Source organism: Nanorana parkeri, unplaced genomic scaffold, assembly GCF_000935625.1.
Source record: "Nanorana parkeri isolate BGI_ZX_2015 unplaced genomic scaffold, ASM93562v1 scaffold1495, whole genome shotgun sequence".
NCBI classification, from domain to species: domain Eukaryota; kingdom Metazoa; phylum Chordata; class Amphibia; order Anura; family Dicroglossidae; genus Nanorana; species Nanorana parkeri.
Genome location: NW_017307763.1, coordinates 253746 through 271521, shown reverse-complemented (window position 1 = coordinate 271521; position 17776 = coordinate 253746). Strand labels below are relative to the sequence as shown.

General features: G+C 47.2%; 1 protein-coding gene across 1 annotated transcript in view; it reads left to right on the top strand.

Moving 5' to 3' along the window:
* Window positions 1-17776, top strand: part of ARHGAP31 (Rho GTPase activating protein 31) — a 75038-nt gene that overhangs the window by 43533 nt on the left and 13729 nt on the right. Inside the window, exons 4-8 of the mRNA XM_018570280.1 lie at window positions 672-779; window positions 2203-2378; window positions 6712-6907; window positions 16497-16624; window positions 16823-16882. Of these exons, the coding sequence (XP_018425782.1) occupies window positions 672-779; window positions 2203-2378; window positions 6712-6907; window positions 16497-16624; window positions 16823-16882 (668 nt within the window). The remainder of the gene's footprint in view (window positions 1-671; window positions 780-2202; window positions 2379-6711; window positions 6908-16496; window positions 16625-16822; window positions 16883-17776) is intronic.

Sequence of the window (17776 nt, the reverse complement as noted above, 5' to 3'; positions counted from 1 at the left end):
ACCCAGCTCCTGGAAACCAGTGATGTCATTGGTTGCCAGGAGCTGGCCGGGACGCTGGCCAGAGCATCCCAGGTTGCCAAGAGCCAGGCTCTGCAAAGGGCAGTGTGCATCACCACACCACTCCCCTCCAGCTTTAGGTGGCAAAAATGCTAGGGGCATCACTGGAGTGATCAATGCAGCCACCACATCTAATGACTGGTAAACGGCAACTATATTTTGTTCTTTTTGTTTAGATTTCCTTATATATGAATTTTTATTTCACATACCTTTAAATTTTTGCATGCCGGCCAAGCTGTCCAGCAACAGAGACAGTTAAAGGAGTTAGGACAAACCATTTAGCACTGATGGGTGCTTACCACGGTCAGCTTGAATTCGTATGGTTAAGCCTTGTTAGAATAAATAAAGCTGTAACTCTGCTATGGAGGAAGAAAGAAGATGATGGTTAGGTGCTGGAGGCCATTTTTTAGGGTTATCTGTTGCTTTAGCCTTTACTGTGCTTATTGGAAAAGGGAACCAAATCTAAATGTCTATTCAAAAATATCTTCAATAAAAATTTGCTTTCCTATAGTAATCCATGTTTTCGTACATGGACTGTGCTTGTAGATTGTAAGCTGCGTGTACCAGCCTGGAGTAACCTGGAGTAACTGACTGCTTTGTTTTATCTGTTGTAGGACTCTGGAATACCTGAGCCGACACTTGACACACATCGCCTCCTTCAGCACCACCACCAACATGCACATCCGGAACCTGGCACTTGTTTGGGCACCTAACCTACTCCGGTATGTCTTCCTGAAAGGGTTGTGCCCCCCAAAATAGATGTAGGTGTGGCCTGATGGGGTGAGTTATCTGCTGGCTTCCCATTTGTCTTGAGGAATAAGCCAGTGCCCAACATTAGGTGGACCCACTCTTCCTGTTGAATGCTTTAGAGCAGTGGTTCTCAACCTGTGTAACCTCAGGACCCACATTTGTCCTCGATCATTAAGTCAAACCCAGTGCGGGTTGTGACCCAAGTCGCACTGCAATGGAACACACGGCAGTGTGGGCTGCTGTGCTGGAGCTCCATCCATATGTGCATTGCTTGCACAGCTCCTATGTGTGCCTGTAGAGGTGTTGGGAGCCAGAATGTGATGTCACTACAGTCCAGGCAACTCTACAGGACATGCAAGGGAGCTAATAGCAATGCACGTATGGATGGAGCTCCCTCAGCCCACCCGACCTCAAGTCGACACTTGGCACTTGGCGCTGGGCAGCATATTTTGAATGGCTGCTCAGTGTAAGAATAGACACTACTGCACTAGGAGGAGGCTGAGGAGCCTCTCACCTAGAAAAGTGGAAGGCATGCGGCGACCCACTAAACACGGGGTCGCGACCCTCTTTTGGGTCACGACCCACCAGTTAACCAAGGCTTTATAGCATATAATTAAAGCCCAACTCCAGATTAGGGCATCCCTTCCTGTGTTTTTTTTAGCCCTACTCTCTTAAATCATCCCCCACTGTTCTTTTTTTAAAATAAAATGTTTCTATGCTTCCTTTTTGTAGGGATCCTCATTGTGGACATGTGATGCCACAGGTCCTCTTTTCTCCTCCTTTTCTGAAGGTGGACAGGTCCTGAATGTTGCAGGAAGCAGCATCACATAATAACATGATTTTGCTATTTGGAGCATTCTCCTGTGACCCCCATGGTGGCCTCATGGGCTGGCTTACCCCCGGGAGGTCCACGATGCCCTGGGCTAATGGGAAGTGGGTTGAATGATTGCGCGTCATTCAACCCAAAAGAGGACATGGGCTGGATCTCAGAGTGTTGAGTCTGTCGGGGAAAGCGATTGAGATATGTTGAGTAGTGCAGTCAGAGCTGTTTTATTTTTTAATTTATTTTTCAAATGGTGGCCAAATAAAAAAAGTAGAAGCTTGAGTTGGGCTTTGGGTAAATGGTTGACAGACAGAAGGAAGTGCCCTAGTATTAGCGGTCATTCTTTTGTGGTGATTGTGGTGGCACTTGGGATTGGGATGTGGTAGGTTTCCTTGGAACTTTTTGAATCTTGATGTTGTTTCTGTGGGTCTGAATGGTTGTCATGGAAGGTAACCCTTCAAGAGAAGGTCCAGACCAGAACATTGTTTTGTCTGGTCCAAAACCGCATCCCCATTCGTTCCCCATACGTTCCTGAAGGACAGTGTTGATTCACAGCATGTGTTGTCTTTCAGATGTAAAGAGATCGAGGATTCGGGGTGTAACGGAGATGCAGCGTTTCTTGAAGTTCGGATTCAACAGATTGTCATCGAGTTTATCCTGAATAACGTGGAACAGATCTTCAGGAATGATCCACCATCTCCCATCAAACAGAAAGAAGAGGACCACTTCCCCAACAACAAGGTTCCAGGTAACCCAGCAGGACATCCAATGTCTATCTCCAAGTTTGCCCTCACTTCCTGTCCCGGTGACAACAGTCTTTAAGATCCTCGAAGTGGATTTTTTTTGCTGCCTGTGTCCAGTGGTGTCACAAGGGGGATGCGGCCCGCACCGGGTGACACCATCAGAGGGGGTGACACCAGAATGACTGAAAGGGTAGATTCGTTCTATTTGTCTTGGTGACCATCGTCTCGGAGAGAGAAAGTGATTGGTGATCCCAGGGGCATCCCGAGGCTGGGTGACACCCGGAGCGGAGACCGCGCATGCGACATGCGGCCATCTTGGGGATGGACGCCGGCAGAGAGAGGAGGGGACGTTCACCCGGCGGGATGAGGTATGCCAACCGGGTCCCCTCCTCTCTCCTGACACTGTCGGGAGCGAGTGTCGGGAGCAAGAGCAAGTGCCCGACTTTTCATAGGGGGTGACACCAAAATGACTGTCGGTCATTTTGGTGTCACCCCTCCAATGGTAGCACCCGGGTGCGGGCCGCACCTCCCTTGTGATGCCACTGTGTAATCCAAATATGACAGTTGTGAAGAGAAATCTTCCAATGGAGACACCGGTTCCTGTGTAGCAACAAGAACGCAAAGTGACTGTGTGGCTGTTACAAAGTCACCAGTGTGACATGGGCCTTGGGTGTTGTAGTAATGTAGAGCCCTGGTGCCCAACCTGTAACATGAGGGCCACATGCAGCTCTTGTAGCATGTCTGCAGTCTTTGACCATCTCCAGTAGTACATCTGCAGTCTCTGACCATCTCCTGTAGCATGTCCACCGTCTTTGATCATCTCCTATAGCATGTCTGCAGTCCCTGACCATCTCCTATAGCATGTCTGCAGTCCCTGACCATCTCCTATAGCATGTCTGCAGTCCCTGACCATCTCCTATAGCATGTCTGCAGTCCCTGACCATCTCCTATAGCATGTCTGCAGTCTCTGACCATCTCCTGTAGAATGCTTGCAGTCTCTGACTATCTTCTGTAGTGTCTCTGCAGTCTGTGATAGTCTCCTGTAGTAGGTCTGCAGATCCTGACAGTGTCATGCGGTACGTCTGCAGTCTCTGACCAACTACTGTGGTATGTGCGCCATCTCTGACAGTCTCTAGTAGAATGTCTGCAGTCTCTGGAAATCACCTGTGGCATCACACCAACTAAATATTATATGTGGCCCCCTGGTTGATGTCAGGATGGGGGGTGGGGGTGGGGCGTAAGCTGAGGCCTCCTAGCCCTTGTGAGTTGACCACCACTGGTGCAGAGGATCTACTTGCGCTTTCTCAGATTCTGGCCTGCTACTCTGTTCACGCTGGCCCTAAGCGGGACCCATTTTGCTGAAAATTAGCAGCCCCGGGCTCCCTGTGCAACGTCCTTTCATTGGTCAGTTCAGTGATTTTAATTGAACACAGTTGGATCCGTTCACAAAGGCAGCACACCAGGATAAGGACACTTATTTTATATTTTTTTTTTTAAATGACAGTTATTTTTTGCTGAGACCAATAAGATTTACAGATGACAGTCACATGACTAAAATAAAGATACTTCTCTGGGTGTCAGAGCTTTGTGAATTGAGTCTTGTATCCGGATTCTTAAGATGAGAGCGTTTCTAGTCAGTGTAAGTGAACCAGTGACCGTGGATAGGGGAGGGGAAGAGCGACAAAGCCTACAAACCACATGTTTGGACTCCTCAGACGTTTGGCAGTCACTGCAGAGTAAACAAAAACATGGCGTGCGCTCCCTCATAAATAAATCCTCTGCATTTTTGGCTGTGCCGCGGGCCCGTTGCTTGTCCTCGGCGAAACTACGTTTCTTCTGGTAATTAGGCCGCTGTCCTACCCCCCGTGCCAGTATGTGTAACGCGTCGGTTCTGTTTCCACTTTGCAATGTTTTTGTTGTTTCTTACCTTGGGAACTCGGAGGTAATTAAATAATGACGCCCCGAAATCGCTCTGCGTGTTAAATGACGACGGCGGCCGGGTTCATGTCCGTGTCACTTCCCGGTTGCAAAAGCAACAAAAACAACAACAGACAAAATTTACGTGTCATCCCTTCGCGGGGACGTGGCCTTAAAGGGGAACTCCAGGATTTGTAAAAGTTAACCCTTGCAGTGGGGCTACCCTGACACTGCAATTGTTGACGGTTCGTTTTTCTCTAGGGGGCTAAGAAGATTTGATGCTCGGGCCTGTCTGGTTGCTAGACCGGTCCCCACGGCCTCTTTATCCCCGGGCTCCGGCGGTCTAAGGTCCTGTGAGTCATCACTTCTAATCAGGGCCGTAACTACAGATCACAGGGCCCCATAGCAAAAATGTGATGACCTCTCTCGGAGCTGTGAGTAAGGATGCCAAGATCCCAAAGCAAGGGCGTCACCTGGAGCAAATACCGGGTGACACCCCACTGTGACATCATCCCGCATGCGCGTGACATCACCACACGTTTGCACAATGACGTCATCGCGAATGCTCGGTCATCTTATTGGCACCTGCCGGCGGCCATCTTGGTGATGGATGCCGGCAGGGAGAGGAGGGGACGTTCACCCGGCGGGATGAGGTATGCCGCCCGGTCCCCTCCTCTGTCCTGATACTGTCGGGCTCTCGGTCCATGACCGAGTGCCCGACTTTTCAGAGGGGGCTGATAGTCATTTTGGTGTCACTCCTCCAGTGGTGTCACACAGGTGCGGGCCCCACCCCCCGCACCCACCTTGTGACGCCACTGTCCCGAAGACTGGTGCATCTGAAGTCATCTCTACACTGTAGACTTTACTGGGCATTAGAGTTGTCATCAGCGGCAACCACTCCAACCCTTAATGATACAGTCATGTATTGTCTTCAACTGTTCTATGTTTCATTTACCTCAACGACCTAATTTGGTCCCCTTCCACCCCCAGGCCCCATAGCAGGTGTCTGGGCTGCTATGGCTATAGTTACGCCGCTGCATCTAATAATGTCTTAGATGCGAGGAAGCCAAGGGACATACCATTGTGGGAGCTGAGGGAGATAGGGGGGTCACTGCCGCAGGCTTGAGGATCGGGTGAGTATATCTTTTTTTATTTTCGCCCCTAGAGAAAAACAAGCAGTTAACCCTTGCAGTGCAGGGGCTAGCCCCATCGCAAGGGTCACATTTTGACTAAAACCTGGAGTTCTTCTGCAAGGGGAGAAGGAGAAGAAGGATTCATCACGTCTAATAATGTATTAGCTGCAATGGGGGGGGGGGGGGGCGGCACTGCAAGGGTTTACATTTGCAAATGCTCTCTAAAAAAGCTTGTTAGCCCTAATCAGTGCAGGGTGTGGAAATCACTGTGTAGCCGTAGTGAGTAGGCGTGATCCAGACTGTCCCGTTTCACTGAAATATCAACGAAATTCCACCTGAAGGCTCCATTTTGGGGAATTGCATTGGAGTCAGTAGCGAAGGTGAAATTAAATGGGTGAAGGTGGGACCCCGTGGCTGCTGAAAACCCGGACAGTGACAGCTTCTGGTCAGATGCACTCAAGGTCAACAATTTTCCACCCAACTCCTTGAACAAAAGTCGATTAAAAAAGAAACAAACTCAAAAATAAATATCCTAAAAAAGTCAATTCTTTGGCTTGTTTTTAATGTATTTTGTTGATATTTGAGTTGTTTTAGGCAATAGCATAAAATAGCGAAGTTTCCACTGTTAACGCTGCTTGTGTTGTCGTCTTTTATTTTTGTATTTTTTTTATATTGTCACCTTTGCAAATTTTACATATTTGCTGAAAATTTTCATAAAGCAGATCTGCAAATTTTGTAAGAAAGCGAAAGGATCTTGGATCCCTCGCCATGACTATGGGGAGAGTAAAATGCACTCATCCCCACAGTTAGAGCACTGCAGCTGTCACACCTCGGCTCTATAGATAGATAGAGAGAACTGATCGATCACAAATCACTGATCACTAAGTTCTCGATCTTCTCCCTGCAGACAGCGGTCACTGTCAGCCACCGTTCCTCGCGGGGATTCCCCCCCTCTCTGTTCCTGCAACGCTGACTAGATGAATGGACAGGGGAGGGGGTGGGCACAGCTGGCTCTGGCTCTAAAGAGGCGGAGTCAGCTGTTAATCAGGTGGCGGGATGGATCCCAACAATATAATCCTTCCCTGCGACAGTGCAGCTCTGCGCTGTCAGCATATAGCAGGTAATAGCCCGCTATATACTGAGTTTTGGGTCACAGGAGGACATTAGTAAATGTTCTCCTGTGACCCTAAAGGGAACTTTGGACAAAAAAGTTTTTACCGTGGATCTCTTTTAGTTGGTCTCCATATATATTACGGTAACTTGCATCTTCTTTCTCCTCCCTCTGCAGAATGCCGGATAGTGAAAAGTATGACCCTACCGTCCGGATCGCTACCCATGAAGCTGGTCAGCCTGGAGGAGGCACAGGCCAGGAGTCTCTCCGCCACTCACCCTGCCCGAAAGGAGAGACGGGAAAACAGCTTACCCGAGATCGTACCGGTCACCGGGACCTTATTCCACACGGTCATCGACCTTCCAGAAAACAAGTGAGTTTCAGCAGCATGTTGTAATATTGCTTAGACCCCCCCCCCAACAAAAGCTATTCACTGGGGGTGTCTCGCTGCACCCCCAATTCGCACAAGCCTTGATGCATGTTGGTGGCAGTGAGTGTGTGTTGCTGAATGGCTTCCAGTGGACTGAGCAAATCTATTGAATAGCGTCACAAAACCCATCCAAGGCAAGATTTTCTCAGTCTACTGGAAGCCAGAGGTGGGTTCCAGTGGACTGAGCAAGACGTGATGGAGTGTCTGAAAAGTTTGATCAGCTGTAGTTCAACTGAACTTCTAAAAACATTCACAGGCGCAATTAGGCACAGGCTCTCCCAAGATGGCGCCTGGAGTCCACGGTGGAGGACATATTAGTCCCCCTAGTAGTCAAACAAGGAAGTGACTAAGAATCCCCCCCGATCCCCTCATCATTTCACGCACAGCCAGCCCAATGGTGGGGAAACATGGCTCCTGGGTGGCCACCAGCTGCTCCACCTGGTACATGCAGATAAGACAAAACCCATCCCGGGTGAGAATTGCTCAATCCATTGGAAGAAGATGACCCCCCGAGGAAGAGGGTGTGCCCTCAAAATGATATACTTTGGAGGCAGTGACTATGAGTTGCTCAATAGTTTCATCATTTGGTCACCTGGGAACTTATTCCGCGTGGCCACCAGCCTTCCAGAAAACCAGCGACTTTCGGGTGCATGTTGTAAAATCGCTTAGACCCCCCCCCAACAAAAACCATTCCCTAGACTAAAATTGGGCCCCCAAAACACGTAAGCCTTGATGCACGTTGGAGGCAGTGATGAAAAGTTGCTCAATGGGTCCATCATTTGGTCACCTGGGACTTTATTCCTCATGGCACTGACCTTCCAGAACACAAGTTTTGGATGTATGATGTAAAAATGCGTGACCCCCCCCCAACAAAAGCTATTCACTAGAGGTGACTTAAATTGCACCCCGAAACACGTAAGCTTTGATACATGTTGGAGGCATTGACGATGAGTTACTCAATGGGTCCATAATTTGGTCACATGGGACCTTATTCCACGTGCTCATTGACCTTCCAGAAAACAAGGTTCGGGGGGCAATGTTGTAAAAACGCTTAGACCCCCGTTAACAAAAGCCATTCACTAGAGGTGACTTAAATTGCACCCCGAAACACGTAAGCCTTGATACACATTGGAGGCATTGACGATGAGTTGCTCAATAGGTCCATAATTTGGTCACATGGGACCTTATTCCACGTGGTCATTGACCTTCCAGAAAACAAGTTTGGGGTGCATGTTGTGAAATTGCTTAGACCCCCGTTAACAAAAGCCATTCACTAGAGGTGACTGAAATTGCACCCCCGAAACACGTAAGCCTTGACCCACGTTGGAGACGATGACCGTGTGCTGCTGGATGGGTTCTTCAGTTGGTTTCCTGTCTCAAACGGACCTCGGATGGATTTTGTGTCAGAAGTTCCATGGAAGATCTCAGGCGTGGCCTCCGGTTTTTCCGTCCATCATATAGGGATCTGAATTTAGGGATCAACTCCGTATCAGAGGGATTCAGTTCCACGAAGGGACAACAGGGGACCCCGCAGAGGACCTGAGTCACCTTTAGCAAACAAGGTGTGTGACGTTGACTCTTATCTCCAGCGGCTCCCATTGTGTGGAGGGCTCAGCATGCGAAGAATTTCTGTGAAGTTCTGTCCCGCGGAATGTTATTGTACGGCGGCGTTTCAGATTCCTCCTGATAAAGGAAGTGTGTTTACCTGGACTGACACATGAAGAGCAGATCTTATCACACATGGGATGGGGGCGGCTTGTCACCATCTGCAGCTCCACAGCCATTTAGAGGACAAGGGCCCGGAGCAGATGTGCTACCTCCTGGATGGCCCAGGCTGCGGGAGAACCCATAACATCCGTTGTAGCTCCTCTCCTAAGGCTGAACTCCGGGAAAAATGCTAAATACACAGAGAGTCTTATATGGGAGCTGCTGTGCCTGCCAAAGGATTTGTATTTTTATCCATCCAGTCCTGAGATTCAAACAGCTCCTTCCTGATAGGAGGAGAGAACAGAGTGGCAGAGATGAACTCCCTGATAGGAGGAGAGAACAGAGTGACAGAGATGAACGCACCAGTCTGCTACTTCTCCTTTCACAGTACAGCCAAAGGGGATTTGTATTTCTGTCCATCCAGCCCTTGGGTTTAAACAGGGGTGGGGGTGGATGAGGAAGCTTGTAGGGGAAAGTGGAACTGCTGCAAAGAATGATCAGGTCCCCTCCCTGCTAGATACGACTGTGCTGTGTGGCAGAGCTGTGTAAATCTCAGGACTGGATGGGTAGAAATAGACAAAATCTTCACTCCATGACCGAATATATTTGAGTTCAAAGCTTTCGAGAATACTGCATTGTCTTTGTCCAGCACAGGGTCCTGTGTCACTCTTCCACAAATGGGAAAAAAAACACTCTTCCACAATAGATACAAATAGTGCTGATGCCGGTTCTTCTCTATATGAGGGATAAGTTATAGTTGTGGCGGAGCAGTAAGGGAACGGAGGAAGGTGAAAAACTTCTATTACAACTGATCATTGGAGTCCAATCCTAATGGTGAATGTGGTGAAAGGCTGTCACCTAGTGTTCAGATTGCAGAACTACAGTCAGTTTTATATATATATATACTGTATATAAACCCTGTTTGGTGATATAAATGCATTTTAAAATGAATTTAGCCAGTTGGCATAAGGGATTCTAAAAAAGCCCAAAATACAATTTAGACCTTTTACGTCCACATTATATCATACGTGAATAGGGAGTACTGTGTATAGGGTCCCTGGAATTAATAGAAGGTTGTCATGACTGGGCTTTCTGCTCTGCTTCTGCTTTGTAAAAGTGCTCTACATGAAAGATGAACTCAAAATGTACAAGCTGCATACAATCACATCAAGGAGCAGCTTCCATGCTGTTGGCCTCTGTGTGTGTGTCGATGTCTTCAGCAGTCTTCTCCTTCTTTCCTATCAACTGCATTAAGGTGCCCATACACTGTACGATTCTCGTACGAGAATCGCGGGAAATCCCACGATCGTACGAGAATCGCACAGTGTATGGAAGGCGTGCGACCGTTTCTACTGTACGATTCGTACGATGGGGCGGGTTAGTGGCCTGCTTGTTCGACAACTGCCGAACGGGCCGGTTTGCAGTGATCGGAAGCCCGCCCCTCACTGCGGTCATCGGAAGCCCGCCCCTCAGCAGGGGGCGGGCTTTCGATGATCGCAAGTACGATCTGCCCGTCCAAGATGGGCAGATCGTACGAGCTTTCAATGAGCTTACGACCATCGCAAGACAAAGGTCTTGCGATGGTCGTAAGGTGTATGGGCACCTTTACACAAGTCGTTGCCTGCGCCAAGCCTATGGAAGTGTAGACCAATGATTGACAGGTGTGAAGATTTCGATTAACAATGATCAGGAAGGAACTGATGAGTGACACATCTGTGTAAAACATGCCCATTGACATTAACCACTTTCATAACCAGCAGTTCTGCTGCAGAGGAAGTAGCAAGCTTAGTATTGAATAGGCATGAGCTCAGGTTCAGACCAAACCCAGTTCAAACCTGTGCTCCTCTGACCTCAGGAGCTGCCCGCCCAGTCAGTCGAGGACCGGGGCATTAACTGCCCCACAGCTGCACATAAACATAGGGGGGTGCTCGTGCTGACATCATTGACCTTATATGACCATATTAGGTAAATGTCATTGACCAAATATAGCCAAATGACCATATAAGGCAATGACATCACTGCATCCCACCCCTATGCTTATGTGTAGCTGTCAGCAAGGAATTCCTTCCTTCTGAAGGCAGAAAGAACCTTCCTTCCATGTTCTAACCTGAGCTCATCCCCTCTCCTGAACCCTCCAAAGCCTCCTGAGTCCAACATATTTTCCAGAACTTACCTCAAGCCCTGATGAAGGGGCTACTGTCCAAACCCCCCGAAATAAGTTGGCTTTTAAAAAAAAATGTTTTGTTCTTTAGGATAACATAAAGAAGTTCTGGACTTTGAAACTAGCGGTGTGGCTCTCTTGTCTCCTCCTTAATGTCACAGGCATTAGATGGCAGTCTTCAGATGATGATCTAAGGTTTAGAGGGCACGTGCGAAGACACCAGAGTACACCACTCCAGAGGCGTATCTACAACAAATTGCACCCCTGGCGTCCCACCTAGCTCCTGGCAACCAGTGATATCACTGGTTGCCAGGAGCTGGTAGTCCCAGGTTGGTAAGAGCAGGGCGGGAAGATGTGTAAGGGCCATACACATCTCCCTGCCTGGCTCTTAGCAACCTGGAATGCTCTGACCGGCATCCCACCCACATACACATCGCCTTGCCGCTCTGGTTGCTAAGAGCCGGGCAGGTAGATGTTATATAACTGGATGAGCAGCGCTAAGAATTCAATTTTTATAAAGCACGTGAGCATAAATACCATTAAATCAAAAATATAGAATATAATTTAAACCACAAATTGTGCCTTTTTCTACCACATTATAGTAAATATGGTACAATAAGTAGGTGAAAACAAAATTGGATACAATTGATCTGAATCATATGTGACAACCCTAAAATGTATCGTGTCGAACAACCGATACAAAGTGTACTGATATGTTAATATTAGATCCCCGCTTAAAGGAGAACTATGGTTTCAGAGCCAGCTGTACCCGCCCCCTCCCCCGTCCGTTCCGCCAGTCAGCGCTGGCGGATCGGAGGGGGGAATCCAGCCCCTCCCCTGTCACGGCAGAGAGCTGTGACAGGATCGAGAGGTCAGCGAACGCCCGTATGTGTTCGCTCACCTCCCGATCTACTGAGCCGACCTGTGACAGTCTCATTGTCGCAGGTCGGCTAGAACAATGAGGTGAGTGAAAAGCACCCACCTCATAGTTCTCCTTTAATGGTAGATCTGTATAGTGTTGGCGGAGTTCATTGGAAGCTGCTGTACTATAGGCCACTGGATCTAAAGATGTTTCAACTGAGTATACAGCGCTAATAACTCAATCAGTGAATGTTGAAAAAACGAAATACAGGTTTATAAACGCAAAGTGTTTTTAACATGTGAATGAATACATCACTATGGCGCAATAGGTATAAACCTACTTAATAAACCAAACAACAAGTGGCATGTGAGTACGCACTCTGGAAGGGGGATGTGTTGGCATCAATACAAACCCCAGTAAAGCACTATTTAAACTACCGAACACTGGAAGGCTCTACTACCCGTTATTGAAGTGGAGCTGATTATCACAGAGACTTTTTTTTTTTTTGTTCACATATATGTTTTGTTGTACAATGATATAATTGCACAGTAAGGACTAAGCACTATTTATTTAATTGCGATCTCACACTATTAAGGTGAAGGATGTTATGGATTCATTTATTCCATTGTAGTGAGGATGGCACAAAGGATTGACACCTTTATATACCTTCACCTTGACACCTTCACGGTTGATATAAATCATTTAACTCTGTAGAGGGCATCTACACTAATAGAGTTCATTTCTACAACATTATCTGGTATTTTTTGTTTCACATGCCACTTGTTGTTTGTGCAGGTAGATGTATACGGTCCTTACACATCTTCTCGCCCTGCTCTTAGCAACCCGGGATGCTCTGGCCGGCGTCGCGCCCACATACACATCTCCCTGCTTCTCTGGTTGCTAAGAGCCAAGCAGGTAGATGTGTATGGTCCTTACACATCTTCCCACCCTGCTCTTAGCAACCTGGCATGCTCAGGGCAGCATCCCACCCAGCTCCCGGCAACCAGTGATGTCACTGGTTGCCGGGTGCTGGATGGGATGCTGGCCAGAGCATCCCCAGTTGCTAAGAGCCGGGCAGGGACATGTATATCGGAGATGAAAGGTGGTGGGGAGAGAAAAAAAGTCTGCTGTCTCCATAGGTCGGTGAACTCTTGCTCACCCAGAGAGCGGCGTCCCCCTTCAAATGGCACCCAAGACATGTGCAATATGTACCATACCCTGGATACGCCACCCCCACCACTTTCCAATTGTTGGATTTATACAACCATACATATGTAAGGATGCACTAAGACCGATGTGTCAGGCTTGTCCCCCGCACATCTGAGTGCCTACAGCCAGCTTAACCCAAAAAAGCGTTATTCACTACACACGGCTCCTTTTAATCTGAAGATCTGAATAATAAATAATGAATTCTGCAGGCCTAGATTTGAATAGCCCAGAGCAAAAAATCTAATAATGATAAAGCCGTGGCCCAGCTGCACCTGAGACTTCCCACATAGCGGGCACAGATGCCGCATCTCGTGTCTGTGGGAGAGACGGAGGTGGCAGAATGCGTTGTTGTACTCCTCATTTCATGTCGCACTCTGGAAGGTCAGCGAAGAAGGACTTGTAATGAGCGTAGGAGGACACCAGACGAGGACGTCCTTGAGTTTTTAATGGCGCCTTTCAAGAGTTCACGCTGAGAAAAGTATCTGGAATTGTGAGAGAAGCAAAAAAAAAAAAACATTCTGCTGCTTTTATAGAACATCTGTGATTTATAATTCTGCATCTCTGTTCCATGAAGAACGTTCAGGAAGCGACTTAGAATATAACATCTGCTGTGCTTGTAAATACCTGAAGATGTAACAATGATATTCATTGCGACATCTCCAGGTATTTAGGCAAATTCATATTAATGAATGCAGCATTTGCTCCAGACCTGCACGGCCAATCAGAGATTTGGAGCCCCATAAGGGAAGATCTAAGATGCAGAATTTGGGGAAAGCTATCCAGAAGTGAATATATATACACACTATATTGCCAAAAGTATTGGGACAGCCCTCCAATTCATTGGATTCAGGTGTTCCAATCACCTCCATGGCCACAGGTGTATACAATCACGCACCTCGGCATGCAGACGCTTCTACAAACATTTGTGAAAGAATGGGTCACTCTCAGGAGCTCAGTGACTACAAGCGTGGTACCGTGATGGGTTGTCACCTCTGCAATAAGTCCATCCGTGACATTTCATTGCTACTAAATATTCAGCCGTCACCTGTTAGTGGTATTATAACAAAGTGGAAGCAACTGGGAACAACAGCAACTCAGCCAGGAAGTGGTGGGCTACGTAAAATGACAGAGCGGGGTCAGCGCATGATGAAGTGCACAGAAGTCGCCAACTGTCTGCAATAGACCTCCAAACTTTGTGTGGCCAGATTGGCACAACAACAGTGCATAGAGAGCTTCATGGAATGGGTTTCCATGGCCGAGCAGCTGCATTCAAGCCTAACATCACCAAGTGCAATGCAAAGCGTGGGATGTCGTGGTGTAAAGAACACCACCACTGGCCTCTAGAGAAGTGGAGACGTGTTCTCTGGAGTGAACAATCACACTTCTCCTTCTGGCAATCCGATGGACGTGTCTGGGTTTGGCGGTTGCCAGGAGAACGGTACTTGCCTGACTGCATTGTGCCAAGTGTAAAGTTTGGTGGAGGGGGGATTATGGGGGGGGGGGTTGTTTTTCAGGGGTTGGGCTTGCCCCCTTAGTTCGTGTGAAGATAAATCTTAAGGCATCAGCATACCAAGACATTTTGGACAATTTCATGCTCCCAACTTTGTGGGAAGAGTTTGGGGATGGCCCCTTCCTGTTCCAACATGACTGTGCACCAGTGCACAAAGCAAGGTCCATAAAGACATGGATGGGGGAGTTTGCGGTGGAGGAACTTGACTGGCCTGCACAGAGTCCTGACCTCAACCCGATAGAACACCTTTGGGATGAAATAGAGCGGAGACTGCGAGCCCGGCCTTCTCCTCCAAAATCAGTACCTGACCTCACAAATGGTCCAACATTATGGGCGCTTTCCCAGAAGAGTTGAAGTTGTTATAGCAGCAAAGGGCAGAGCCAACTCAATATTGAACCCTACGGACTAAGACTGGGTTGCCACTAGAGTTTATGTGCGTGTAAAGGCTGGCGTCCCAATACTTTTGGCAATATAGTGTATTTCTTTATTATGGTCAAAATGAAGAGATGGAGCTCTCATTTCGTTATTACATTTTCTGAGCTCTTCTTATCTACTCTGCTGAAAAAAAAATCCCTCTGTCTTCCTTCTTAGCTGATTTTTCACATGATTCCTCAAAACATTTCAATTAGAGAGAGTCTGAAAGTAAACAGCTCCTGTTGTGTTCTTCCTATAGAAAACCCAGAGCGGGCTGTAAAGTATATGTCATGGATGAACCCTGTGATGGTTATTTAACATTAAGCATTTATTTTGTATTAAGTAATTCAATATTTTGCACTTGTCTTCTCAACAGACACAGCTAAATAAGTCAGGAGGGGCACCCTACCCCATTCTTACTAAAGCTGGCCAAACCCAAGGCAACATTTGCTCTATGTCTGGCCCTGTTAGCAGCCTCCCACCCAACATCCTTCAAGCTAAAAACTGAAGGTGCTGGACATTTTTGGCTGAACAGTGGCTGTAGCCAATCAGCTAAAGTCTTTCTTCGGGTATTCTTACAACGCTACACCAAATGCTGTCAGGATACAAGTTGGGGATTCCTCTATCTACACAAGCCTTTCTCAACCAGGGTGCCACCTGGCTCTGGGAAGGGTGCCTTCAAATGGGGGGTGGGGCTCTAATGTGAAGGGGGCTTCTAATATGTGGGGGACTCTGATGTGAAGGGAGCTTCTAATGTGAAAGGGAGGGACTCTTAAATGAAAGGTGAAACTCCCTGTTGGGTGTTTTTGCCTGGGTTCCCTTCTTAAAATCCATACCAGACCCCTGTCTATGGTAAGTGTTTGGTATTGACTGTGTGGGGTGGGACCCCACTGCGTTTTTTATATTTTTTATATTTATATTTCTTCCATTTTAGACTGGGGTGTCTAAAGGTTGAGAAACGCCGATCTACGCTGTTCGTGTAGATAGAGGAATCTGTTCAATTTTTTTTTTCCGTTCAGCCAGCAAGTTGAACAAAAAAAAACTACTAGTGTATGGTCAGCTTAACCCATACAGAGCTAAATGGATATGCAATTAGACAGTAGCGTTCACATTAGACATGTGCGATTCGTTTCGTTCCGAATCAAAATTCGGACGAATTTTCGGAAATTCGGACATCCGGATGTATCCGAATTCCGAATTCCAGACATAACAAATGCAAACAAATCCGAATTTCCATTTCCGAAATTCGGTAGCGGTAGTTCGAACGTTCGTTTCGTTTTCTGTTCTTATTCGTTTCTTATTCGTTTCGTTCGTTGGAGCAAAGTGACATTAGAGGAGAAAAATATTTTTGCCCCCTCAAATGTCACTTTGCTGCAAACGAACGAACGAAAGGAATAAGAAACGAATAAGAAACGAATAAGAACAGAAAACGAAACGAAAGTTCGAACTTACGCTACCGAATTTCGTCCGAATCTGAATTCCGAATCCGAATTGACTTTCACACCCGAATCCCGAAAAACGAAATAACACAAATCCGAATTTAAAATGAAACGAAACTAAACGAATTTTTTGGCAGTGCACATGTCTAGTTCACATAGCAGTCCGAGTAGCAGTCCTTGTGTTAAATATTTGCCTATATTTACCCATTACACTTTGCATTTCTCTGCAGGAGGAAACTGTCCACGAAGTCTAAGAAATGGAAATCCATATTTAACCTGGGCCGTTCTGGAACCGAGTCCAAATCCAAACTGAGCCGCAATGGCAGTGTGTTTGTTAGAGGACAGAAAGACATGGGCGGTAAGTGTGCACTCTCTCTGGTTAGGTTATGAAAGACTTCTCTCCCTCACCATGATGGCCAAACCTATAGTAGTGCCAGTGTTTGCTGGTGGTGCCCAGTGTATATGTATATGGCCGGCCCGACTGCTAAAGAGATTGAGTTCCACCATGTTCATTGTCTAGATATGTCAGACTAACGTTAATCACATGTCTTTGCAGAGAAAGCTACGATCCGACCTGCTAAGAGTATGGATTCCCTGTGCTCTCTTCCTGCAGAAGGTCAGTAAATAGCTCATACGTGAGAGTTTAATTTACTTTCCAGTTAAACGTAAACATTTGACATTTAAACTGGGGGAGCTGTTCCCAGGTTTCAGGCACCATCCTCTGTCATTGTGCTGAGAATTTCACTCAGAGAATCTTGTAACTAAAGCTGCAGTCCCTCCAAGAACCACCATGAAAGCTTGCTGGGTCAGCCTGAAGGGTAGGGGGTGGATAGTATGGAAGAAGGATAGGGAAAGGATAGTATGGAAGAAGGGTAGGGGAGGAGAGTATGGAAGAAGGGAAGGGGAGGATAGTATGAAAGAAGGGTGGGGGTGGATAGTATGGAAGAAGGATAGGGAAAGGATAGTATGGAAGAAGGGTAGGGGAGGAGAGTATGGAAGAAGGGAAGGGGAGGATAGTATGAAAGAAGGGTGGGGGTGGATAGTATGGAAGAAGGATAGGGAAAGGATAGTATGGAAGAAGGGTAGGGGAGGAGAGTATGGAAGAAGGGAAGGGGAGGATAGTATGAAAGAAGGGTGGGGGTGGATAGTATGGAAGAAGGATAGGGAAAGGATAGTATGGAAGAAGGGTAGGGGAGGAGAGTATGGAAGAAGGGAAGGGGAGGATAGTATGAAAGAAGGGTGGGGGAGGAGAGTATGGAAGAAGGGTAGGGGGGGAGAATATAGAAGAAAGGTGGGGGAGGAGAGTATGGAAGAAGGGTAGGGGGAGGAGAGTAGGGGAAGGGTAATATGGAAGAAGGGTTGGGGGAGGATAGTATAGAAGAAAAGAGTCACATTTACAAAGGAAGAGTATTCATTCTAGCGTAAGTGCTTTATATGCAAAGAATAGCTCCCAAAAAAATAATTTCCCACTGACATTTTTCTGCAGTAGAATATATTCATTTCGCTCATT